The sequence below is a fragment of the Ostrea edulis genome, chromosome 1 (genome assembly GCF_947568905.1).
Source record: "Ostrea edulis chromosome 1, xbOstEdul1.1, whole genome shotgun sequence".
In the NCBI taxonomy this organism is placed as follows: Eukaryota; Metazoa; Mollusca; class Bivalvia; order Ostreida; family Ostreidae; genus Ostrea; species Ostrea edulis.
Window position 1 is genome coordinate 80,522,655 of NC_079164.1, and position 27,664 is coordinate 80,550,318.

A 27,664-nucleotide genomic window follows, 5' to 3' on the forward strand; every position below is an offset into this window, starting at 1 on the left:
AATAATGTAATAACTCTTATATATGACGTATATATAGTATAGTATAAATACAAACATACGTATTTCGTGTAAACACCATTGGCTTGGTTCTTACCACAGTACGAACTCAGGGTACCCGAGTTGCAACCAAATGGATAAAGTTTTAACTCTTATATATGACGTATTGTGAATTTGAACTCTAATCAACTGACCCTGCCTTCTACAATTGTCAGTGTGGTAGCAATATGTCCGTCTTGAAATACTAACATGGGTACGAACCAAAGTCGTCCTAAAAAATTTGATTGTAATAAAACCGTTTCCAACGTTTTATCTCATTTACGGGTAATGCATGTAGTTATGGGGTTTTATACACAAAAACGCTTGCTTTTGTACTACGGCTGTAAATATCAGACGCCTCGCTTGATGTGTCGTTGGAACTTCTAGGCAGGCCGACGATTTCGTCCATTATCATTCGTGATTCTCGGACGACATCATAGGGCAATTCATCTTCGTTGACGTCTTCTTTAATTTATAAAAAATATTGCTAATTATATTTCAGTTTTTTAATGTATGTAAGATCTTATTTTGAAATTCTTTGTTTGAAGGATGAATAAACTGAAAAGTGAAATTTACCAATTTTTTGTGGTTCCATTGTGAATCGTACATCTGACCTGTAATGAACACATTGAATTTTAAAAGACCACATATCCTCAATAACAAAGGCAAACGAACGATCAAGTAATTCGTTACGCCAAGTACAGAACGATGTTTAGCAATTTGTTTATAAAATTCAAGAATTCTACTTTTTAAAAATATTTTCTATTATTTTTTCATTTTTGGTGAAAATACCTTCTTCGTATATATAATATAGCCAACACACCAGCCATCGATCCAGAGCTTATCAACACACCAAATATTACCGGCAACCAGCTTCCCGATGACACCTTGCCGTTAGACTGCATTTGTGTAGTATTATTGGCTGTTGTTAATATGAAATACACAATGATAACACGCTTGACAATATATCTGGCATTAAGTGTGCTTCGGTTTAGGAAACATGTCTAATATTAATTGTCCAATCTTTAGTCTTTGGTCTTTGATGATCCGTTCGAGCATAGTTCACTCATATGGAGACGTCAACATTGGTTGATACTATATATATATATATATATATATATATATATATATATATATATATATATATTGTTTATATTTATGAAAGGTGTAGAACGAACAGTGATCAATCTCAAAATTCCTATAAGCAATACAAAATAGAGTTAGGCAAACACGGACCACTGGGTATACCAGAGGTGGGGTCAGGTGCCTAGGAGGAGTAAGCATTCCCTGTTGACCAGTCACATCATTTACAATTTTAGACACTATGATACAACACAGTGGTTTCCCCTTTTATGACAAATGAGTATTTACTAAAGAGTTGCTCGCCAGTGTCTATATGTATATTAATCAGTCGTCAGACTTTCATCAATTATTATGTACATAATTCCTACTCAGATGGCTAATATAATATTTTTCTATATAAATTTACATCGCCTGGGCCCATTTGAAGCCAGAGTCCCACCACTCCCTCCATCAACACAATTTCTCCAAATGCTATATTAAACCGACACCGCGCATATAAGACCCTAACTGGTACTTGATATATTCGGAAGGGAGTGATAGAATTTCAGATAAACTGGCTATTATTTGCATTATATATGAGAATGGATTTAATTAATACATTGACGTACAGTTCTTTAGAATAGAATAAATCCATGTTAAACCACATTCCCGTCTTTTTTTCTTTTTTTTTAATCTGAGGTCAACACATTTATTTTATTTTTATATTTATGTTTTGTAAATATGCAAGGTGAAGATAACGAACAGCGATCAATCTCATAACTCCTATAAGCAATACAAAATAGATAGTTGGGCAAACACGGACTCCTGGACACACCAGAGGTGGGATCAGGTGCCTAGGAGGAGTAAGCATCCCCTATTGACCGGTCACACCCGCCGTGAGCCCTATATCCTGATCAGGTAAACGGAGTTATCCGCAGTCAAAATATATATTAAAGATTATCGAAATCTGTTACCTCTTATTTAGCAAAAATCTCGCTATCAGTGATATTTCTTCTTACAATCGTTGCAAACATGATTTAATACATTTTTAGATGATACATTTACATGTATTCAAAGTATATGTACAATGCGTAAGTAAAATAGATGTGTAGAAGGTGAGGAGGGGGGGGTGTTGTATAATCCATCATGCCTCAAGTGCCTTTAAAAACTACCACTACTGTGGCCTCACCACGTGCGACTTATGGTGAAATATCTAGCCCCAAACGTACGATTAAAAATAAGCGATAAATTTTCTTCAGAAAAATTGTGACGCGCGGGCGCGCCGAACACGACTAGCCCAATGTATATCCTATTCTTTTTCAAAATTTGTAGTGTCCATTTATCACTCCAGCGTTGATTGGTCGTTGCGATATGAGTGATGTCGTGATATTGCACTGCGACCATCGAGATCGCACTGAAAGCGTAGTGTTAGCGTATAACGTAGTCACCGTGGTATTAGCTGCAGAACTGTAGATCTCTGAGAAAGTATTGGGACAGATCAGAGATCTACTTATAGTACAGATCCACCCCCTATAAATACCTTCGATTTACGGCACAGGGAAAATTCGCACAGTTAAGGCCTTATTTCGCAATCTAATTAAAATTAGATTTTAGATCCGCTCGCGTACTCCCATACATAACATCTAACAACATCCCATAGAGGGTCATGTCAGAGGTCAAATTTATGTAAAAATATCGATCAATCATTGCGAAGACGGAAGAACCTTTGTCACCAATGAGAAACAGTTGTACAAATTGTATTTGGTTGTTGAAGGAAAATGGCGGCGAAAGACAGTACAAGCGAGGCGATTGAAAACGTGCTGAAAAAATTTAATATCCAAAGTTTAAAACGCGAACAGCTACAGCTGTTACAGTGTCTGTTAGACAGGGTAGACTGTATGGCGGTTCTCCCGACTGGAAAATCCCTGCCCTCCCAGCTGTTAATTCCTGTCCGGAGAGAGATGGGTAGCAATATTGGGAAAATAATTGTGTGTTGCCCACTGATTTCCCTGATGCAGGACCAAGTGGCACATTTACAGGAAATTTTAGATGTGACAGCTGCATATAAAGGTTAGTGTGTTTACTATTGTTTTGAATATTGCGAAGTCGAAATCAATTAAATAGGTGATTTATAAGCGTTGTGGGAATCGTACTGCATAGACATACTGTATAGATTGTCATATTCTGTAAATTAACCGACATTGAATATTCGATCTCATGTTTTTAAAAAAGAAAACTTCAACTTTAAGATTCTCGTATCCTAGTTTAACATGTATTATTTATCAGGCTAATGTGCCCGAATGTTATTAACCCCATGTCTTATATCCTGCAATTTTCATATATAGCACAATCTGTATAATAAGCTATATAGCTTTTCAAAGCTATTTGCAATGGCTTCATTAAGCTAGTTTAGACTGAACTTCTAAAATACAATGGCATAGCCATGAAGTTGCATAATAATTTTTAAACATTTTTATACTTTTAACTAAGGCGACACCAATAAAATTTCTTGTTCTTCGGACAAATGACCAAAAAAAATTGGGGCGAGTGAGCGATTTCTATTTATAATATTATAATTTATTTTCAACATAATTTTCAGGCGGTATGGTAAAAGAACAAAGCGAGCGATTATATATATTTTTTTTTTTTTTTTTTTTTTTGCTTTCTTAAACTTTTGATTTGTAAAACAATGAAACATACATTCAAAATCACCTGAATATGTAAAATAATCTATTTTTTGAAAAGGGGCATGAACTGTGAAAGTGATGGTAATCTTTTTTACTCAAAAATGTTCAATGGCATAGGAATATATAATGATAACTAATAAAACATTTATTTTGTACAAAAACAAGAGAAACCCTAATACGACTATGTTAAATAACCGCTTATTTTGGTGTGAAGAAATATATATGGAAGAATAATGCCTTGCAAGATAATAATTATTTAATCACCAAAATTACACAATTCATGTGCCTGCTTTGAGGATAAAAAATGTTTGAAATAATCAAATCATGCTGTTATTGCTGAAATATATAATATTGAGCAATTTTCATTGAATTAAATTTTTGGTGACAAAATGACAGCTAATGCCCCTTTGAATACACATATTGATAATTTAGTAAAATATACAAGTGGTGTTTCTGCAAGACATTTTGTTTATATACCCCAAATGTAATAATATATTGCTTAGTTTACGTGTTCAAAGCATTTTGCATACAAGTTCATTATTTGATAAAAAAAAAATGAATAACAAAATTCAGTGAATACATTTAAAATTGTATTTGTATATGTACATACATGTGTAATTGCTATTTCAAGACTAAATATACTGTCGTTTGCCCAGTTCCGGATCACATTTTCATTAACGATTGCTGGCGATGCCACGAAGATAATTTAGGTTTCAATCTTGTGAGAAGATCAGAAGTTTCTCAAATGAAAATTATTGTAAATATCACAGTCTTTGCATTTTCCATACCCAAGTTCATAGGTCTGTTCTGAATCACACCGCCAGTTCCGAATCACGGAGATGTTTGAAACGACTGCAGGCCGATTCGAACATTGACTGATCCGATCCAACATGCAATCGGTCTCATACTTTAAATCAGTATGTCTGTATGTTTATTCCGCTTAAGATATACCTAGGTTTTGTAGAAATAAAACTAAAGCACACTAGTTTAAATTAATCTTTACATTTTAGAACAATATTCTAAGCTTCACATTTACACATAGCCAAAATTGCGGCATTCAAATTCTCTTAATTAGCATTCATAGTTATTTTTCTCTGAGGTTGTTCATGATATAACATCATATCTACACGGAATAACAATTTCACATCATTTTCTTGTGGTTTTGGCAAGGGTGGGAAACTTGGAAAGAAAAAAAATAAAGTTATAAAATCAAATATGCTAAAGTTGAATACAATATACATTTTATATATTAATTTCAAGAAGTAAATATGGACGCAATGCATAGTATATGGACAGTCGCAATTTTCTAATTCAGATAATGTTTGTTGATTTTATTTTTTAAAAATGTATGCTTTTTATATCTGAGACTACTTTTAAAAATCCAAGAGTTCCTTTGACATGAACTGAAATATTGCTAAAAGTTTAAAACTAAGTTCAATATGACGCGTGTGATATGACTGCTCCGAAATTGGTTCAGCAGATGGTGTTTCTTTGGTAAGGCATCTTTACTACAATAATACAATTAATAGAGAAATATTTATTGATGCTATTGCTGAAAGATGTATCAATGAAATGCATTTATGTTTAGTGCAAGAAACGTGGTTATACTTTAGCTACAGACTTTTCTCCACAACGCGATTTTTCCCACGCGTGAAAATGACCAAGATGTCGAAGTCATTGGGTATTATAGAAGTGCGATAAGTAAGAAACCTGGGTTGGATAAAAATTACATCAGTTTTGTATCTCTCAGTAATCATTTCAAACGTAATTTACCTTTCTAAGTAGAAATCATTTCAATAATTAGTAGTTTTAAAAAATAATTACAAAGTGATTCGGAACTGGCAATGATCTGGAACTGGGCAAAGACTAATTTGTTTTTGTTAAAAACTGTCTTTCCAACTGTCCACCACTAAAGTTCATGGCTGTGTTAGGGAGAACTACACTCCCGTTCTTTTTGGGTTATTTTTACAATACCGCATAGTTGTCATCGACTCGAGTGTCTCGAAGTATCTCCGCGTGTTTTAAAAAAATATTCGATGTTGTTCAGGTTTTTGCTGACACAGTTGAAATACCATTGATTCAAAGCGCAGTCATGACTTTGTTTAAAAACCTAAAATAAAAAATGGAGCGGAAAATGGACCAAAAAATTCCGGAAGCGGGAAATTTAAATTAATATTATTTCTTACGTTCTTTTCAAATACGAGCGCTCGGATCTGACGAACAAGAAATTCTATTGGTGTCGCCTAACCACATTACTGTTCTAATTACGGTACATAACAAAGGTGAGTCACTTTAAGAATTTTCATAAAAAGAGATTATTTTGTGTTGTTGACTGTCCACTATCCTGGGTGCATTGAAACATACATAAGCATGATACTTTACAATGTAGAATTTGATTGTCAATCCATTATTCTTTTGATCCTCGACTTTCATTCTATGCTGAAGATTGGATACCTGTTGTTTAACAACTTAATTATCCTAAACAATTTTAAATCAAATTCTACCCAAGGAACATAGTTGAAGTATTTTTCATAATGTGTTTTGTGGAGTACAACGATGAAATATTTTCACTCAGTAAAATTTAATTTTTTTGCTCTTACAAATCCATCTGATAAAAGATATGAAATAGCTAAATCAAGCTATTTCAAGTAGCTTTTGTTAGCCATACAGCTTTATAACTAAATATATACAGATTGTGTTGAACCTGATTGTATTTACACAACATGTAAAACAGGTATATTATAACAAATTGAAATATATATTTGAAGGGTCCAGTGATGAAAGCGACAGAAAAATAGTGGAAGGAACAGTAGACATAGTGTATGGCTTCCCAGAGGCATTAGTTGGCGACATAGAATGGAGAGAATCTATGCGTAATCTTGATATCACTACTATTGTTATTGATGACTTTCATACAATAGCAACATGGTAAATGCATTTTTGTTTTAAAGTCTAGTTTTAAATTACTAGTAAAGGTGATGTACACTATAAAGACCAACAATTCTTGATCAATTTGTACCATTAGAATTAAATTTAAATTTGTCTGGAAGCCTCCCCCCCCCTAATGTTGGATCAATCTATGTACTTAGTACACCCAAATTCTACCCTTTTCTTGATTTTTTGGGGGGATTCCACCCGCCTGCATCAATTAATCAATTAATTTAAACAGTTTTATGATAGAGTTTTCCTTGACTTTGTGTAATTGTTCATTTTCCTCTTTTACTTTGTAAAATAGGAAAATATAAAAACTGCCTTCCCCGCACGAATCAAAATGTCCGCTACACGGTGTGTTTCTTATTGTAGGATCTCTGATCTGTTGTTTATGTACACGAACACGGTCAGCCAATTTGGTTCCTGTTTGTCCTATATAGTTTTCTCCACATCTAGGGCACGTCATACAATAAAGTAGATTTTTAGATTAACACGTCATAGTTTAATTTACTTTGAAGTTCATTCCGTTTTTGAAAGTTATGGAGTGGTCGGTTTGTATAAATTGGCAAGTACCGCATCGTGGATCCTCGCATTTGAAGACTGCTGGTTTTTCGGGGTTTGATGTAAATTTGCCTTTAGTGAGAATGTTTTCCAAATTTGGTGGTTGACGTCTGCTGTGGAGTATATCCGTGGGCTGAATGAGGTCATTTAATGTTTCTGATTGTTGAAGAAAAGGAAATAACTGCTTGGCTGTTTTGAATATGTTGTGATTTCTCGGGTTTTGTGTAAGAATGAAAGGAATTTTGTTGTTGGTTTCTTCATGTTGTTTAGTAGTTCGCAATTCTGTGATGGGAGTTTCTTTAGCCTTTTGTATAGCTGTTTCAATTAATTTTGGTGGGTATTTCTGTCTGCATAAAAATGTCTTAAGTTCAGATAATCTTGTATTTCTGCGATCCTCATCTATTACTATTGTGCAAATTCCCCGGGCCATGTTAAAAGGGATGTTTCGTTTGGTGTGAGATGGCATGAGTTAAACATCAAATATTGATGGGAATCTGTATTCTTGTAGTAGAGATCTGTTATGATTTTCACTCCCTCTTTTACAATCAGGATGTCTACAAATGGTAATTCATTTTCGTTAATTTCCATTGTAAATCGTATGTTATTGTGTAGGTGATTCAGCATGTTGTGGAAGTGTTGTAGATCTTGTAAAGATTTGGTCCAAAAAATAAAGCAATCATCCAAATAGCGTTTCCAGTTATTCTCAATATACAGGCCAAATTCTTCTCCAAAAACTGATTTGCATTCTGTAAATAGTTTCTCCTCAAGAAAGCCCAAAACTAAAGTTGCGTAAGTGGGGGCTACTTTTGTCCCCATGGCTGTTCCTTTTGTTTGAAGAAAGTATTTGTTATCAAAAAAGAAATGATTATTTTCCAAAACTATTTTGATTCCTTCCAGGATAAATTCCTTTGAAAATCTTGATTGCAATACACCTTGATGTTTATCAATTCAGAAGGAAATGGCTTCTATACCCAAGTTGTGTAGAATATTTGTATACAAACTTGTGACATAAAAACTCACCAATTTTGTATTTTCATCAACGATTTCAGGAATGTGGTTTAAGAAATTCATGTCGCCCCGAATATAACTCGGAATTAATTTGAAGATGGGTTTTAGTATATCTAGGAAATTACTAAGTCTTTGTGTTGGACAAGAAGGGCCAGCTACGATTGGATGTAGTTTAAGGTCTGTTGGGCGCGGTATTTTGATGTATGATTCACATGATTTCTGTATTCCGTTTTGAATTTGCTTAGACTTGTGGATTTTTGGTAGTCCATGAAAATTACTTGTTTTTACCTCAAAATTGAGTAAGAATGCTGCTTCTTTTTCTGTTAAATTGTCGGAGAATTTTGATATATATTTCCTTATCCTAGACAGTTTTATTATCTTCATTCGAAGGTAGTTCTCGATAGAAGTTTATATCATCTAATTGTTCTAGGACCATTTCCTTGTAGTGGTCTTTTTCCACAATAACAATTGCTCCGCCTTTGTCAGCCTCCTTTATAATAATAGTATCATCACTAGTGAGAATTTTTAATGCTGTTCTCTCACTTGTTGAAATGTTTTCTCGCACATGGAAATCAATATGATTGTTGTATGCTGAATTTTTTAAACAATTTATATAATCATCTAGGTGTTTGTTTCTGTTTGGATTTGGCCTAAACTTACTTTTGTTTCTGACTAGGGATTCATCACTGTTGTCTGAATTTTGAAAATATTCTCCGAGTCTGAGCTTTCGACAAAATTCCTCAGTGTCTTTGATAACATCTACGTCGTTCCTTTTAGGTGTAGGAGTAAATTTAAGACCCCCTTTTAGTAGCTCTATTTCATGTGTAGAGAAATCTCTTTGAGATAAATTAATTATTTTGGGGTCGATATTTGACGCTTTTTCTAGAGGTGTTTGAAGCGGAATGTCTTCATGCGGCGCTTGCAAAATTGGCCTTTCCACAAAAAAGAACCACTTCCTCCTTGGTTTAGGTTAATATTTTGGTGAATCAAATTGTTGTAAATCTGGTCTAGTTGATTGTTGTTCCGAGGTGTTCTCCATTGTTGACCGTCAGTGTTGTTCATGTGTGTTTGTCTTCCGTAATTTCTCCGAGTGTTGCTATTTTTGCTATGCTTATTTTGCCTAATTTCATTGTGATATGCTTGATTTTGTTGGGGGAAAACTAGTTGTAAGCAAACGAACTCTGGCGGAAGTTTGGTTTACATTGTTTAAAAATCTACTGACGAGCCCGCAGGGCGAAAGCGCTATAGATAAAAGTTTGAGCATTGGATTTTATTTTTCGACTTATATATATATATAAAAGCACAAAAACCCAACAACACCCTACTTTCTTAAAGTGTCGGATCTGAGAAGATACAAGGCCAGTAAAGAAATTTATAAAAGCACTGAAAAGGCCACGACACTGTTGGTTATTTAAAACTCAAATTTTCGACGCAACCCGCGTCTTTATCAAGAGACATAAATTACATAAACAAATAACACACAAAAACGACAAGTATCGATAAACTACATTGGTGAGAAGAGTGATACACTATTGTACTGAGTGATAAAAATGGTGGTGGTTACGTTGTAAAGCGTGTTTACTGACTATGGTTTAGAGAGTTTGTACCATGGTCGGGTCGGGATGAAAATAAAATTATTCTTAGAAATTACAGAAATCAGAAGAATTTAGAGGGAAATCTTACAAAACAATGTGATTATGGAATAAAATGGTGGGAAGATAATGATATGGAGTGATTAAGTTCAAAACAATATTAGGTAGTCCGTACCATTGATGATTCGGATATGGTGAACAGCGAAAAATAATGATTGCCAGAAGAACACGATTAAACAACAAACAAAGTCAATCAAAGGACACTGATCTAGCATTAAAATCAACAATCGAATAGGTGAATGGGAGAGAAGTCTAAGGAAAAAGATTCAATAATATTTTTATTTTTCAAGGTCAGACAAATTGAAGCCGCATTCTAGAAATTCTGATATTCCAACATAAAGAGCTATGCGAATCCGAATTTATGTTGATTTAGAATAATGTTTTACCATAGTTTAGAGGTCTTAAGATGATATATTAATAAAATACTAGTCTTCAAGGTCAATACATTTTTTCCTTTATTATCATCCCCCTTTTTTTATTTTAAAATTTTAAAAATGAGAGGGAGAGAGAGAGAGAGAGAGAGAGAGAAAGAGCTATAAAATTTCATAATGATTTCTTACGATGTTCTAACATAATTAGGAAGTATTGAAGGTCAAACAACAATCGCAATCCTGGGAATCCTCGCTATGGCTAAACAGGGAACTCAAGGTTAAATAAAGGAACTCAAGGTCAGAGCCTTGAAACCGGGGAAACGAATTGTATTTATATTAATCAAACAAAATAAGATATCTTATCGGGTGAATTTTGGCGATTAGGCTATGGAAACTGATTTTAACTAAGGATTTATCCTGGATTCATGCGCGTGAAATCATTCAAATTATTCATTCCACCTGGACGGAATGATTTCAAACGGTGCATCCAGGATTTTTCCGTGCTCTTTCTCTCTGCATCGGTCCATAATGGGTTATGATCAATAACAACCACTTGCATGTCTTGCCAAATGTGACCTTCTTTGTTGAAATGTTCCCCTACGGGTTCGGTCACGCGTTTGGTTTTGATGGTTGATCGGTGGTTGTTGGTCCTAAGTCTGATGTTTGTAGTTTCCCCAACATATTGTTGTCCACATTGTTTACAATTGATGAGGTATATGCAGTTGTTGGTTTTACAGGAGAGTTGACCCAATATTTTATACGTTTTGCCTGTAGTGAAGCTTTGGAACGTTTCTGAATTATGGCTAAAGAAGTAGGTACAGTTTCTACAGTCATCTGGCCCAAAATATTGATGATTTCACTTGGAGCTAAAATCCTGGCATTCAATTAAGGAATAGTTTAGCAAACCCAAAATTCACTCAGTTTGATCAGCAAAATGATCTGTGTCATATGACGAGAGCTTGAAGTTGGCATAAAATTGCAAAAATGCCATTTTCAATGAAAATATCCACAAATTCAGGTAGTTTTCCTTTTAGAAAACATACAGCGCATGCGTCGAGCAAATTCATATTGAAGCATGTTTTTCATCTCAAAATAATACACAATATATATCATTTTCATTTTGCTCGACAAATGCGCACATCTTTTCCTGAGCAATAATTTGTATGACATTTGACAGTTTTCAGGCTTATTTTGAGAAAAAGGCGGGAAATGTCTTATTCATGATGTCATAATGCTATCCATTTAGGACTATCATTCTGATTTTGTTGACATAGTATACCTGGCATTTATTTTACTTTCTTAAAACGCTGATTAAGGTTAATTCCAGACACATTTTATAGAGAGAATTTTTTTGGGCCTTTTTATGTATACAACCGTACCTTGTTCTTTGCAAAGCAAACACCGCTTGTCAGAGCAAGTTGAAAAGCCTCCATTGGGTAGGGGGTTGTCTAATCTGGCCCTTACCACCAAATCCTTGATATTCCTGGGTCGTCTGAAGGACACCATTGGTGGCTCACCAAATTCTCTTGCCAATCTAGGATTATCCAAGAGTTTCGGGAAGTTAGGACCTAAACAAAATCCTAAAGGATAACTTCCCGAAACTCTTGGATAATCCTAGATTGGCAAGAGAATTTGGTGAGCCACCAATGGTGTCCTTCAGACGACCCAGGAATATCAAGGATTTGGTGGTAAGGGCCAGATTAGACAACCCCCTACCCAATGGAGGCTTTTCAACTTGCTCTGACAAGCGGTGTTTGCTTTGCAAATTTAGCCATAATTCAGAAACGTTCCAAAGCTTCACTACAGGCAAAACGTATAAAATATTGGGTCAACTCTCCTGTAAAACCAACAACTGCATATACCTCATCAATTGTAAACAATGTGGACAACAATATGTTGGGGAAACTACAAACATCAGACTTAAAACCAACAACCACCGATCAACCATCAAAACCAAACGCGTGACCGAACCCGTAGGGGAACATTTCAACAAAGAAGGTCACATTTGGCAAGACATGCAAGTGGTTGTTATTGATCATAACCCATTATGGACCGATGCAGAGAGAAAGAGCACGGAAAAATCCTGGATGCACCGTTTGAAATCATTCCGTCCAGGTGGAATGAATAATTTGAATGATTTCACGCGCATGAATCCAGGATAAATCCTTAGTTAAAATCAGTTTCCATAGCCTAATCGCCAAAATTCACCCGATAAGATATCTTATTTTGTTTGATTAATATAAATACAATTCGTTTCCCCGGTTTCAAGGCTCTGACCTTGAGTTCCTTTATTTAACCTTGAGTTCCCTGTTTAGCCATAGCGAGGATTCCCAGGATTGCGATTGTTGTTTGACCTTCAATACTTCCTAATTATGTTAGAACATCGTAAGAAATCATTATGAAATTTTATAGCTCTTTCTCTCTCTCTCTCTCTCTCTCTCTCCCTCTCATTTTTAAAATTTTAAAATAAAAAAAGGGGGATGATAATAAAGGAAAAAATGTATTGACCTTGAAGACTAGTATTTTATTAATATATCATCTTAAGACCTCTAAACTATGGTAAAACATTATTCTAAATCAACATAAATTCGGATTCGCATAGCTCTTTATGTTGGAATATCAGAATTTCTAGAATGCGGCTTCAATTTGTCTGACCTTGAAAAATAAAAATATTATTGAATCTTTTTCCTTAGACTTCTCTCCCATTCACCTATTCGATTGTTGATTTTAATGCTAGATCAGTGTCCTTTGATTGACTTTGTTTGTTGTTTAATCGTGTTCTTCTGGCAATCATTATTTTTCGCTGTTCACCATATCCGAATCATCAATGGTACGGACTACCTAATATTGTTTTGAACTTAATCACTCCATATCATTATCTTCCCACCATTTTATTCCATAATCACATTGTTTTGTAAGATTTCCCTCTAAATTCTTCTGATTTCTGTAATTTCTAAGAATAATTTTATTTTCATCCCGACCCGACCATGGTACAAACTCTCTAAACCATAGTCAGTAAACACGCTTTACAACGTAACCACCACCATTTTTATCACTCAGTACAATAGTGTATCACTCTTCTCACCAATGTAGTTTATCGATACTTGTCGTTTTTGTGTGTTATTTGTTTATGTAATTTATGTCTCTTGATAAAGACGCGGGTTGCGTCGAAAATTTGAGTTTTAAATAACCAACAGTGTCGTGGTCTTTTCAGTGCTTTTATATATATATATATATATATATATATATATATATATATATATCCAATAATAAAAGTCAAGAAACACAAAACTCGAATAACATTTCACTGTTAGCGCTTTCGGCCGAAAGCGCTAACAGTGAAATGTTATTCGAGTTTTGTGTTTCTTGAGCAAAACTCGAATAACATTTCACTGTTAGCGCTTTCGGCCGAAAGCGCTAACAGTGAAATGTTATTCGAGTTTTGTGTTTCTTGAGCCGAAAGCGCTAACAGTGAAATGTTATTCGAGTTTTGTGTTTCTTGACTTTTATTATTGGATGTATTTACTGTATCAAATACCGAATTCCTTTTTACAAACTATATATATATATATATATATATATATATATATATATATAGTGGGATAAATCTCCGATATAATCTTCTAGAGTGCTCGACGTGACCTCACGGAGCTACATAAATTGATGATCAGATGGAGTTCAATCACATAACATTTATTTTTCTATAGGCTGTTTCGTAAGGGGATGGTTTCCCCTCACTCGTCGGGAGAAAAATGACATCTAACAAAAAACATCCGCATGGCTGAGAATATGTTACACAGGAACATACTGGATAGTTGCTAAGCATGATTACACACAGGATTGTGTAAATAGAAATTTATGGGAATGACGGCAAGTGCTGACAAGTTCTGAACGCTTATTCAATGAAGATTTTTCGGGATGACATATTATAAAGAATTTCTCTAGAATACAAAGGTTGCACTTTTTTTAAATGTTTGAGTATGATGATGTTTTTCCTAAAATTTCCCACTTGATTTTGTAGTCAATATTTTTGTCTTTCAATGTCCATATGAATTTGCTGAGCTCGGTGGTATTCTTTTTCGTGGGATTACGGAATGAATGAGTGTGGTTGGCATATCTTAATTTGAACTCGGTGTCTGCTAGTCCCACGTAGCTCTCTTCTTGCCCATTATCGGCTCTGACTCTAGCTGAATACACAATTCCGTGGGCGCGACAATCACCGTTGTGCGGGCATCGATCTTTGTTACGGCAATTACACCTGTTACATGTATCTCCGGTCTGGCGCACTTGTTTGATTGAAGCGTTGTGCGATGGATGGATGGCATACAACTGTATGATATTTTAATAGTATTTCTGTTGATAATTGGGCGTAGAGTATGGGCTATAGGGAAACACTCATGAGATGCTTAAAAACAAATTCATGCTTAGTATGACGAGCTGTTTAATTTATTCCCCTATAAGAGGAAATTTGCGACAAGGTTTGGTTTTAATTAATTGTTCTTCACTGATCCTGCAAGTTTGTTATAATTGTGTTTTACTACTTTGTTTCTATACAATAAATGATGTACAACATAGGGTGATTGAACTTAGCATTTAAAGGAACAAACAGAAAGTTGCCATACAAAAGTACTGATAACATACACAAACTTAGCACTGTGTCATATTAGTTTTCAATTTAAACATGTGAGTCTCTTAGTCGCATGAAAAGTTGTATTGGATGATGTCGGTGTATCACAGTTGATAATCAAACAAATGAATTCTGGAAGGGGTTCCTATCCACTGTGAAACCTTGACACTTAAATGTACGCTTTGGAATGAGGGTCATCACATGTGCTTCCTGTAAATCTTTGAAGACCTTTAATACATCACCCTTGTAACTGGGAATGTGATGAAAGCCCTTTCTCTTTCTGATCTCAGTAATACTGTCAAAATGGCCGACTAAGTCTATTACATGTAAATGAGGATATTCCTTTGAGTGGACAGGGATACTCTCCTTTGTTTTGTGACCAGAGCGGGCAATTTTACTATCTCTATTCTACATCTCAAGGTATTCATCTAAGGACACATTGTTCTTTCCTCCTTGCAAATTGACATAGCGATTGGCAATTAGGCGTCCCTTTTGATTATCACAGAGAATGTCAGATGTTAGAGATATTAAATGAATAGAACCAATAGCTTACTTCACTTTGTTAGTATGATGGTATACAGGTAGTTTATATTTTGCGGATCGCTCAGCCCTCTCACCATCCCCCATATCCACAGAAGTATCCAAATTCTTGTGCAAAATTACAAGTTTGAAAATCATCATCAGGTAATCCTGCATTTGGTCTTGGTTTATATTTTTTGGTTTTTTCGATGGTTTGGCAATATGAACATCATGGATTTTTTGTTAATGAGTTTGCAATGAGACAACGTGCACATAGGTTTTATCACAGTGGAGGCACTTAAATCTCCCTTCCTCTCGTGTTGATATCCAATAGTTTTCAGGATGCTGTGGATCACACACAGTATCTCGAACATTTTAGAATATGTCATTAGTGTTGTCGAAGAAATGTTTCCTCAAAATGTTTTCACTCACTGAATCAATGTACTCTTATCTTTTCTCTGTTTGACAATACTGCAAAGTTGGACGGCGGATCCATTTCTTGGTAAATGTCTGGAACACCCATGTGATGTAGAAAAAGCAGCAAACAGATGGCATCCAGGATCACATAATACAACATCTTGTACGCTCGGTATGCATTATACACGTGTCCTTTGACATTTCGCATGTTCAGGAAATTTCTGCAATTCATACAAAAGAATTTTTTACACTCCATTCAAAATTTACAAAACCAGTAAATAAATGAAGTACACACAAAATATAAGTTTCTTATAAACGTATACATACCTGTAATAGCATACTGTGCCTCGGTCCATAGCACTTTTGGTTGAATAAGTGAGCTTGTGTATGGCCTACAATTAAATATCAATATTGCAATCAAATCATAAAGAAGTTAGTACCAAAGCACTCATCTCAAATATTTCAAGTACAAACACAAAATTTATATGATACGGGATTCGAACAATACTATATTATTCTAATGTCCTCTTTATAAAAAGTGTCACTGCTACTTGAGGATTATTTTATAAACTTCCAGGATACTCGCTGCCTTGTTAATAAATAGACACATGTTTAAGATCATAATTATCAAAAAATGTGCCATTTTCCTTACAATATATTTTCTTTTTCATTAAGTATCTTATTTCTATAGGCAGAGGTTATGTCAGGCTTGCATATAGATGCCGGCAGTGCTCAAATTAAAAAAAAAAAACATGTGTCATGTGCCCTTGGGGCGGGGTACTTTAAATTTTAATACTTATAAAAAAAATCTCAAAGATTGGACTAGTACATATTAGACGTACCTATGTATGAGCATCCAGGTTTTTAACGCATGCCAATTCACTTTTTATACGCCCGTCTTAAGACGGGACGTATTATGGTATGGCGTTCATTTCCGTCCGTCTGTCCGTCCGTCTGTTAGCTTTTTCGTGTCCGACCCGTAACTTAAACACTACAAGGCCTAGAATCATCAAACTTTGTAGATACATCTTGGGTAGAAGGTGTGTCGCACATTAAAACCAGGTCACTGTGACTTTTCATTAAGAAGATATGGCCATACATGTATATGGCAAAAACTTGTCCGGCTCATAACTTGAAAACTATTAGACCTAGAATCACCAAAATTGGTCAACTAATGCATCTTAGGTAGAAGGTGTGTCGCATCCTACTTTAAGGTCACTGTGACATTTAATTAAGGTGATATATAAAAAAAAATGTTTTAATGGGTACAATCTATACTGTTAACAATATGTGACGGGCGTATCATGTGCCGTGGCGGTGCACTTTATTTGTGAAGTTTTACTATGAAGTAACACAATGTATATAAATTCACAAAATTAATATATTTAAGAATGCGAGGTGTCTTGAGCGAAGTATACAATCGGCAATATTTGGATACAAGGATCGACAACTCTGTATGAGAGATTGATTTGGATGATTTCTCTTCATATTTACGGAAAGGTACGAGCCACACGTGGCGTATATCTAAGAATGTGCATTTTCAGCTGCAAGAGCCTTAGAATGAACTGTCTACTTTGTGATGTTTTCTTAATTCAGTGACATTACGCTTTCACCATTGACAAGAAAGGCGAAGATGACACCAACTATTTTAAGACTTTTAAAGTGAAAAATAAGATTACAATGTTTTTTAAACCAGCTGTTGATGCTAGGCCTAATCATGAATATTGTGCCAGTCATTTTCATATCCATTGGTCCGATGGGACAGTAAAAGTTATCATTTGACTAGTAAAAATTAAGTTAATAGCCCAAGTGACTAGTGAATAAACATAATTATTTCTAGCCCCAAGGTGGTGGGGTGCATTAAGGGTTGGAAGCCACCCCCCATTTTTGTGCACTTTCTATTGTACAGTAAATGTAAAATGCTTTGTGTTAGTCCCTTGTGGACATTGATAACAATTGCATGAGGTGGCACACACTTCCTTGGGGGGAAAAGTCTGAGTTTGCTCATATGCATGTACTATCTACTATGTAGTTGCACTTGCTAGAGGTCATATTATGAATACCAAAGGAAATGCGGTTATTAAGGGTCAGTTGTTCTGATTTACCATGTTCTAGTTTAGGATCTGAACTACTGTCATATTTCACCAAGTTCATAATACAAATGAGTATATACTTCCATTGATCCTGAAATTCAAGATAGATATGGAAAGAAATAAGGTCATTTTCATTACAGCATTTTTTTGTATGTATGTTGAAAATTCTCTTTAGAAACATATCTTTAAAAATGTACCAATTAAATTTTATTTACTATATACAACATTTCATATATTTTTCAATCTGAGTTGCAGGTAATAAATGTTGAGTCCATGGGATTCGCGGAAACACAGAATAAAAACACCAATCAATATACACTAATTTATCAATAAAAAATATCTACAGGATTTCAGTTCATCCATCTTGAATAACTACAGTACACCAAAATAAATGACGGCACGTTCATTTTCCTGTAGGTACACTATACTCCTACTAGAGCATAGAGCTTTTATTTACTGGTACAACTAAGTATCCCAGAAATCCTTATTTCTTGCTGCTTCTTGCTACATCTGATTTTAACATTGATATCGGTGTTCAGGCTTCACATAATGTGACATTTAAGCAATACATCTCCTTATTATACACTAACCTTGACATGGTTGATCGTATGTTACTTGTAAATCTCTCCCTAGCCTCCTTTTCCAATTTGCGCACCCTGTCCATGACCCGAAAACATTTCTGACATACACCCGCGTCACCAGGAAAACAAGTCTCTTTCTTCACATCACACACGTTCAGTAACGTTTCCAATCTTTCACGTGTTAATCTTAATTTTTTATCCAAACACTTTTGAACATTTATGCTGCCTAATTCATCTACAAACTTTGTAATAAACGAAAACCCGCACACAACACAAATGTTTCCAAGTGAATAGCATTTGACAGGCGTAATGCGCGCCGCCATTGTCTTCGTTCGGATCACGTTGTTGGGTTTTTTTTTTACATTCGGAACCACTCTAGACTTATTCCCTTCGACGAGCATTTTGAGATTTTGCCAGAGGTGATTTCATGGGTCAATTGAATATGACCTCTGACGTGACACTCTATGGTATGTTGTTAAATGTTATGTATGCGAGTACGCGAGCGGATCTAACATCTAATTTTAATTAGATTGCCTTATTTCGTTGCATTCTTGCATCGCCGTCACATAAATGTATTATTTTAAAAATTCAAACTTAATTTCCTACTATATTTGTGTCCATATTCATTGAAGCCCCATGCTGCACAAAAACTCACAGCTTCAAATGATTTCGTTTGTTGACGTAGCCATGTTACACGAATCTGGTTCATTTCCATCCTCCTAGTATTTATTATACCCCCCGTAACAAGTTGTGGGGGTATACTGGAATCGGATTGTCCGTCCGTCTGTAGACGCAATGGTTTCCGGGCTCTAAAGCATTATCCTTTCCACCTACCGTCACCATATCATACATATGGACTACCCATGGGATGAAGATGTTCCCTATCGATTTTGGGGTCAAAAGGTCAAAGGTCAAGCGCACTGGACATCGAAGTAGCAATATGGTTTCCGGGCTCTAAAGCGTTATCCTTTCCACCTACAGTCACCATATCATACATATGGACTACCCATGGGATAAAGATGTTTCCTATCGATTTTGGGGTCAAAAGGTCAAAGGTCAAGCACACTGGACATCGAAGTAGCAATATGGTTTCCGGGCTCTAAAGCGTTATCCTTTCCACCTACAGTCACCATATCATACATATGGACTACCCTTGGGATGAAGATGTTCCCTATCGATTTTGGGGTCAAAAGGTCAAAGGTCACGCGCACTGGACATCGAAGTAGCAATATAGTTCAGTTTGTCATGCCATTTGTTTTTTACACTCAGAAAAGAGGTAGTTTATACCTATTACCAACACCCTTTGGGAGATTGGGGTAAGCGGGGGGTATTCTTAGTGAGCATTGCTCACAGTACCTCTTGTTAAACAATGATATCCCCCATTAATATTTTCAGTGAAATATTTTGGATGAAATCATCCCATTTTGGGTTAAATAGTTAATATTCAATAGGTTTGAATATTGAACTAAACTCACAGCTTTCATTAGTTTGGTCCCCATCCCCGCCACTCTTGTTATAGAATCCCATGGAGATTCGGGTTAGAATAGGTCCTCAGTACCCCTTGCTTGTCGTGGAAGGCGACTAAATGGGGCGCAATAACCGAGGTCCCGTAGCACGATTAAGATCCCTCCCTGCTCAAAGACCATAAGCGCGAGCATAGGCCTAAATTTTGCAGCCCTTCACGGGCAATGGTGACGTCTCGATATGAGTGAAATATTCTAGAGAGGGACGTTAAACAATATTCAATCAATCGCCTTACCTATGCACGATCCATTTAGTTTGTCGCACTGCTCGCATTCACATTTCTTCTTACACCCAAATCCATAGTACCCAGGATGACATGTTGTATTGCACCCAAGTCCGAATGATCCTATACATGCTGGAAACGATCAGATTCAATATCAATAATATGGGGTTATTGAACTTATATTGGTGAATATTGGCACGCGTAGGCTGTCAAAATGCACGAGCTTGCAAGTGCATTTTGACAGCCAATGAGTGTCAATATTTACCTATATAAGTTCAATAACCCTTTTATTATATAGCTAAAATATTTAGTTGTTAAATTAAATCCCTTTTCTCTCAAAATACTCCAAAATAGATGAGAATTCATCAATATTGGCATCTAAGGTAAAGGTGTGCAATATCAGCATGCATTTCTTAACTGTTCAATATTTAACCCGTCATTAATGCATGAGGTAAACTGATTTTGTGAATGGGGACATCATAATTTAAGTACAGTAAAACATTATGCCTAAGTAAATATCAAATACCGGCTGTCAGATTCGGAGGACCGTCGTCTGCCATTTTGGCTTGTTTACGTCCAATCTCTCACCAGAGGGCGTTACGCTACGCTTCACAACACCTCTGTTATCGTCTGATTTACAAGAATTTTGTAAAACAGAGCGTCTTTGAAAATAAAATACATCTGCATCATTTTCATAAATAAAACATAAATTTATGAGTTAAAAACACATTGGTAGGTATCGAAACGCTGTATTACGTTAGTGTAACCTCCATATTTATGGAACTATTTTGTCTTGTCAAATGTATTAATTTCACTTTCACTTCGTAACTATGGACTCTACATAAAAGTACATTAGAAAAACTATCGAGATCATAATGATGAAAATCTGACATTACACAAAGAACAGAAACGTGTCTTTCTGTTGGAGTCAAAGACGCTATTTTGTCCGTGCGAGATCATGTGGTTAGCCGAACTATTTATCAGACGATAACAGAGGTGAAAGTGAAGCTTGCGTAGCGCGCCCTCTGGTGAGAGAATGGTTTACGTCGTGACGGTAACGACAATATTGAACGCTCATACTCGGAATGTTTCGGGCGCATACAATTTACGCAAAGCAAAGTTAGCGTTCAATAAATTCTCAGGATATTGAATGCTAGCATTCTCTAGATTTTACGCAGATTTTATAATAGGCTATTCATTAGCTATATAATAAAACCCAATACCGTACTTCTGATTTCAATTTGGCAAAGACCATTATGTTTATTTTTCTGTACTTTAATTTATGGATGAAGAACCACAATGTGTTAAATTGATGCAGCAAAATCAAAACGGTGTAAATTACGAACGAACTGTAAATTGGAAAACGAGAAAACAACCGGCTGTAAATTCAAAGCTGTTTGCGGTAGAATATGCTACACCTGTTCTCTTTTATCGTTAACCATAGAAAGCCTGTAAACCCCCCCCCCCCCCCCTGTATTGTCAACAGTACCCCCCCCCCCCTCCTGTGGCCTGGCTAACGAAAACGTTATCAATAGATATATTACGTAAAATACATACCGCGAAAATATATATTTACATACTTATATCGATTTTATGTAGACCCTGTTATGTAGACATTTGTAAAATGTTTGTTTTAGTCTTGGCTTACTGCTACAAATTAGGAGAAGCGAGAATTTCGGTAAAACTTTGTGGCGCGTGTTTAAGAAGAAAGGTATTTTGATTCAATATTTTCTTGCTAGCAGAATTTAGTTCTGCGATCATCCATGAAAACCCACATCTTCCCTGTTAAGCGCATGATCCACTTTGTGTGTCCTTCTTACAATCGACATGTACATATGTAAATATATGCATAAAAAAGTATCTCATGCTTACGAACACATCTACTGCCATTTCTTATATAATCCGTGCAGCATTTGAATCCATCTCTAGAAAGAAAAATAAAGCATATTTTCAAATAGAAATTTATATTTAGGTGTTTTCATTCTGAATTGAGACATTCTTTTATTCTGTATGTGTTTAACCGTTATCTTAAATGCAAACAAAAAGTCTTACACTGACGTGCCACAAGTTCCGTTCCCAGGTGAATTAGTTAGTGCTACTTCGGATATGAGAACATGGAATACCATAATAACACAAATAGCATCAACCATTTTGTGTCTATTCCACAACTGAACCAGGATTTTGATTTGTCGTGTTATTGGTTTTCATTTGCTTCCTTAAAACCCTGAAGTACATTCTGTACTTAATTAAATGGGAACATGTTTGTTGCCGTATGCAGATTGCGTACGTGGATTGTAATTGTAATTAAAAGATTTATATAGCGCCCTATCAACATTAGTTCTCTAAAGCGCTTTACAAATGTGAAAGAAAAGATAATATAAATTCGATGTCCACATACATGTGAATAAAATATTCGTAGTGTCAGAATTAAAATGCATAAATATTATTATTAATATATAGCGATATGATATGATTACCCTAATAACATATGAAACGATTTAAAACAACCCTTTGGAATAATTAAATACATAAAAAGGACATAGGACATAGGACAAACAGCAGGGTTGTTTTTATTTGTTTTGTTAACAGCACTGTAAGAGCTGTATGTAAGAGCACTAAGTATATAAAAATAATCACAAATTAAAAGCTAATCTAAAGAGATGCGTTTTGATGTCCACTTTAAAATTAGACAATGAAGTACATTGTCTGAGTTTAAAAGGCGGAGAATTCCAGAGACTCGATGCAGCCTTGTCCAAACGTCGATCCCCATATGTTTTCGTAGGTGTCCGAGGTACATATGTACCTGGAGAAGATGCAGAGATTCGGATCTTAGTGATCGTGTGGGATTGTAAACTGTATAGACCAGTCGTTATAAAAATAAACCTCAAACAAATTGCAACAAAAACAAATTTTGTTATAATCAATTTAAAAGTGTGTATATTTCGACAACATATCAAAAATCGACCGAGCAGTTAATTTAGAAATTAATCAAGAGTATTCTACATGTTATATGTAGCAATAATGGCATACACGGGGTATCGTACCTGAAAATTTGACGTCAACACGAAGCGGACGATGCAAAGTTTTTATAGTTTTGGTAAGTTTTTACGTGTTTTGATGATTTGTTGAATAAGTAATGAATTTTAGAGTCCAGATGCATGATGAAATTTATTCTATTTCCTAATTATGATATATAATTTGATATTTGTGCATTTTAAAGTCGGGATGTTCTATCAATCTTAAAGTATCGGTCTGGTGTGTTATTTTTCAATATGGAAGCATATTGAATATGTGCATTTAATTCACATATACTTACTACAATGATTATAAGACAAAAACACTACCAAAAATATACACATTAAGAGAACAAATATATGAGATGTAATATATCAATTGTTCGAAGGAATTCTATCACGTAAAGAAAAGTACAGAACGCCGTTATGGTAAAAATTGCATAATAGTATTTTCAAAACTTCTAAAAGTGTAGTAAGGCCGCGATATATATATATATATATATATATATATATATCATGTGTGTAATATTGAGATGTCACCAGTTGTAGGTGCAATACCACTTGTAATGATTCTTTATCGTGCCAACACCTGCCGCGAAACGGGATTTCTGTTTTAGGGTCATATCCGAAAGACCCATAGTTTTCATTTTGAAATGTCGAGCGTTTGGTGAAAGTGTAATCGCATCTTAGGTTTGATGCGGCCATGGCACGAACGGCCTTAATTTTACATACATGAGAATTATTTCCAGCTAATTTAGTAAAATCAAATGTTTTCCAAGCATTAGGCATTTGTCCCTCACAAGTGAATTGCATCGACTTTTTAATTTTCAGGTAGTGCTAGAACACTTGATGGGGTCTTCGAAACTACCACAACATTGAGATGGTTCAGAATCGCGCACTTCGTCATTATCAGATTCATTCCTTAACCTGCACTACATGGCGATACAAAGGAGAAAAATTAGAAGACAAAATATGTACTCTGTTCTTTAGATTGTGTTCCCATGGGGGGAATGAGACCGAAAAAATCGAGACCCCGTGTCACAGCACGTGTGGCACGATAAAGGTCCCTCCCAGCTCAAAGGCCGTAAGCGCCGAGCATAGGCCTAAATTTTGCAGCCCTTCACTGGCAATGGTGATGTCTCCATATGAGTGAAAAATTCTCGAGAGGGACATTAAACAGCATACAATCAATCACTTTTAATAGACTGTGTAGAAGATGAGAGTCACGTTTTACTACCTTGTACTGCATACTTAAAGTTCAGAACAGATTTTTTTTTTTACTACTGGTTGTAACCCCATATTGTGTACATGTATGTAGATTGTATTATATTTTTATTATCGAATTTCACTCGGCAAACTACCCAGTTTATACATTTATATAGGTCCGATGGATCGGGTGTTTTGAATTCGCATTTATAGGAAATGATGTATGTCACTATAATTACTGACTTACTGTAACAATGCTTGGCAATAGAGTGCATCAAAAATGTCGCCATGACTACACTAATCCCAATACAATAATAATGATTAAAAAAGGAATGTTTGGTGTCTGAATCTACAAGTCTTAATCATGAATAGAGTCGCGACCTTCGCTCAACAACACCTACTTTTTACTTCGACAAGAACTGTATATTTTGTGCAAATTTTCTGATAGGAAACGTCGCGTTAATGGCTTTTCTATCCGAACTGTAGATTTCTCAAAGAAACTTATATATATGCAGAGAAAGAAATGAGGAATGGTCAAATACAATATCCTAGTCCCGCCTAATTTGCATGCATCCGATTCAAGTTATCACTAAACTTGTAGCGTGAATTTTCTAACTGGTAAGCAAATCCCAACACTCTAAGCAAGTTTTTCCACCGTCACAAAAAGTAGGTCAATCATCAAGGTCAAAATGCTTGGTACCATCTAAAGGTTTTGTCACAAAGAATTCAAATATGAAAATCTGTCATTTACCATTCAAATGTTATAGCCAAAGTAAAACATTTTGCGGACTGACAAACAAACGAACAGAGCAAACACGGTTACGGGATCATACACATGGGCGGATCCAGGAATTGAGCTTAAGCGGGGAAAGGGGGGGGGGGCACGTTTATGAGGCAGGGGGTCCAGGAGCGGCCGTGAGCTCCTGTATTTTACAGATTTTATAGGGCTTGAAATATGTCTCCTAAGTAGTTATTTTTACCATTTTCTGTCATTTATGATAAAGTGAAATTAATAAATTGACGCAAATTTTAAGGGTTTATGGTAATAAAAGTAATTAATAAAAATCAAAACACTTTGTCATTTATTTCTCCGAGAGTGGAAGAAATTATTGCTTCTTTTATCGTTTAGATTTTTCTAAACAAAAGACTACGGTTTACTTTAATTAAAAAAAAAATAGGGGGGGGGGGACATAAATCCGCCACTGATGGACACTCATGATCTTAAATTCTCAAACTGTTGAATATTTTTTTAATCAATTATCACTTCTTTAACTGTCTCATATAAATAGTATCTCATTTTGTGCCAGAATCAATGTTTACGAGTTTCATATTAACTCTTCTCATTTTCATCGATTTTTCGTCCAAAATAAGGCATTGCTCCTCATAAAAAACATTCATTCATTTGAAATTTTGGTATGAATAAAGTAGTTTGTGAATGTTAACACCGTTCCCGATAACTACTGCAATCGTGTTTCATTTATTTCTGTCATGTGTTAAGATAAATGATAATTCCCAGTTTTCGGTGATTTTTTTTAACCAAAATGTACGTTTTTGTCCCAAAATACACGTTTCCCCTTTGTATTGTGCTGTCGATTTTTTATATACGCTAGAGCATCCCTTGACTCACCGTTTCAAAACAAAAACACTTGTTGCAATAGCACATTTTCGAGTTAGTGCCGGAACGCGTGTTTATTCTAGATATATAACGTGATCACGTGATTTCAGGATTTGGGTAGCCTTCGATACTTCCGGTAAAATAGCATCTGTTGGGAAGAAACGAGGATCGAAAGCAAGATACCACTGCTCAGGGTGAGGACTCGTGGACGATGAGAAAATATGGTTATACGAAAAACATTACATTCTATCCCTTTCTGGCACAGACAAAAGATCCGAAAAGCGTGATTAAAGTTGATGAAACAAATAGATTACGACCCTTCGAAACATCATGGACTTGTACTAGTTATAGACTGCACTTCAAACACTTCGTAGATTGAACGCCTACAAAGGAAAACCCCTATCTGACTGTTTACCAACAACAACTATAAACAGCCTTTGAAGTAAAAAGTACGAGTTCTTTCGACAAGCGGGACGTCGCGTCGAGCCATCCATCTCACAGTAGCATGAACTGTTTTGTAATTTATATTTTACAAATTAATTCAATGACTGTTCACTATTCATTCTCATACATGTATATACATTCTGAAAATGTTTATAAAGTTTGTTCAACAAATTATAAAAAAAAAAAATGCATTGGACATAGTGGAACACTGCGAAAAACAGTGTTGGTGGTGCTAGGGGGGGGGGGGGGTCCTCAATTTTATATGCGAGGAATACTCATTAGATACTATATTTGGGTAGCAACCTAATGGAGTGTAATGTAACTGCTTTCATTTAAAGCTTTATTTAACCTATATGCTTCAGTAAAGTTTCGTTTGGTATAAAAACGTTTTTGAAATCAGAACCACCCCCCCCCCCTTTTTTTTTTCAAGTGAAGTAGAGACAAATGAGTTGTCGAGGTGCCGCCCCCTTGGTTGCACATTAAAACACTGGTATTATGTTTAAAAATATTCAGTACAGCCACAAAATTTATTTTCATTATTCTTTTTCCAGATATCGGAAACTTTGTTTTAGTGATGATAAATCCACTAATCGCAATTATATTGGTTTCTCGTCACCTCGAAACATCAAGAAAACAGCTGAAATGGAAGTACAGACAGATATAAGAATGGAAGAAATGACAGAGCTCCTGGATTTGAAGTCGAAATCCTAGAACCCTGATGTTTGTCCAGAGAGTCGCGTGTACATCCAGCGACGGGAGCGTGAAACAGCATACTGGAGTGTCATTGAATATTTGCACTTTCCATTATCGCAACAATAGATTCTAGATCGATACAAACGATTAGAGAATATTCATGAAAATGTGGGAGCCTTTTTTATAAAGTGTATTATAATTTAATGATAGAATGTTGTCATTTATGTTCTAATGAACCGTTATGCACTGGAAAATTGAACGTGTTTTAAGTTTCAAATGCAAACTAGTGCTAGTGTAATTTCAAATAAAAGTTTATTATCTATCTTCTAATTTGTTTTGAATATTTCTTAGATTGATTATATTTACCCTCTTGGAATACTTTAATATCAGTTGCTTAGAT

The 27,664-nt window shown here is 35.3% G+C and overlaps 2 protein-coding genes and 1 long non-coding RNA gene across 4 annotated transcripts in view; 1 reads left to right on the plus strand and 2 right to left on the minus strand.

Annotated features, from left to right (window-relative positions):
• LOC125679457 (angiopoietin-1 receptor-like) lies at positions 1-22,461 on the minus strand. Of its 2 annotated transcripts, XM_056162495.1 has the most exons (6): positions 22,345-22,461; positions 22,165-22,217; positions 20,305-20,424; positions 829-958; positions 613-650; positions 1-501 (listed from the first exon to the last, which is right to left on the minus strand). In XM_056162495.1, the coding sequence occupies exons 1-6, from the start codon at positions 22,440-22,442 to the stop codon at positions 335-337; spliced, it is 606 nt and encodes a 201-aa protein (XP_056018470.1). In that variant the 5' UTR covers positions 22,443-22,461; the 3' UTR covers positions 1-334. The 2 variants fall into 2 exon arrangements, with proteins under 2 accessions (XP_056018470.1, XP_048774643.2); XM_048918686.2 differs by lacking the exons at positions 1-501; positions 613-650; positions 829-958 and adding exons at positions 14,737-16,092; positions 16,199-16,263.
• LOC130054058 (uncharacterized) overlaps positions 1-27,664 on the minus strand; it is a 1,204,346-nt gene that overhangs the window by 449,978 nt on the left and 726,704 nt on the right. The gene's annotated exons all lie outside the window — the stretch shown is intronic.
• Positions 15,917-27,588, plus strand: LOC130054112 (uncharacterized). The gene is made up of 3 exons (XR_008802389.1): positions 15,917-16,043; positions 17,262-17,371; positions 27,123-27,588. It is a non-coding gene; the product is annotated as an uncharacterized LOC130054112 (long non-coding RNA).

Bases quoted from the DNA above. Each gene is read 5' to 3' on its own strand.
- LOC125679457 (XM_056162495.1), bottom strand. From the start codon at position 22,442: ATGGTTGATGCTATTTGTGTTATTATGGTATTCCATGTTCTCATATCC. The intron at 959-20,304 runs GTAAGGCGATTG...TATTAACAACAG, and splicing joins ACTAAATGGATCGTGCATAG to CCAATAATACTACACAAATG. The intron at 502-612 runs GTAAATTTCACT...TATAAATTAAAG, and splicing joins AATGGAACCACAAAAAATTG to AAGACGTCAACGAAGATGAA.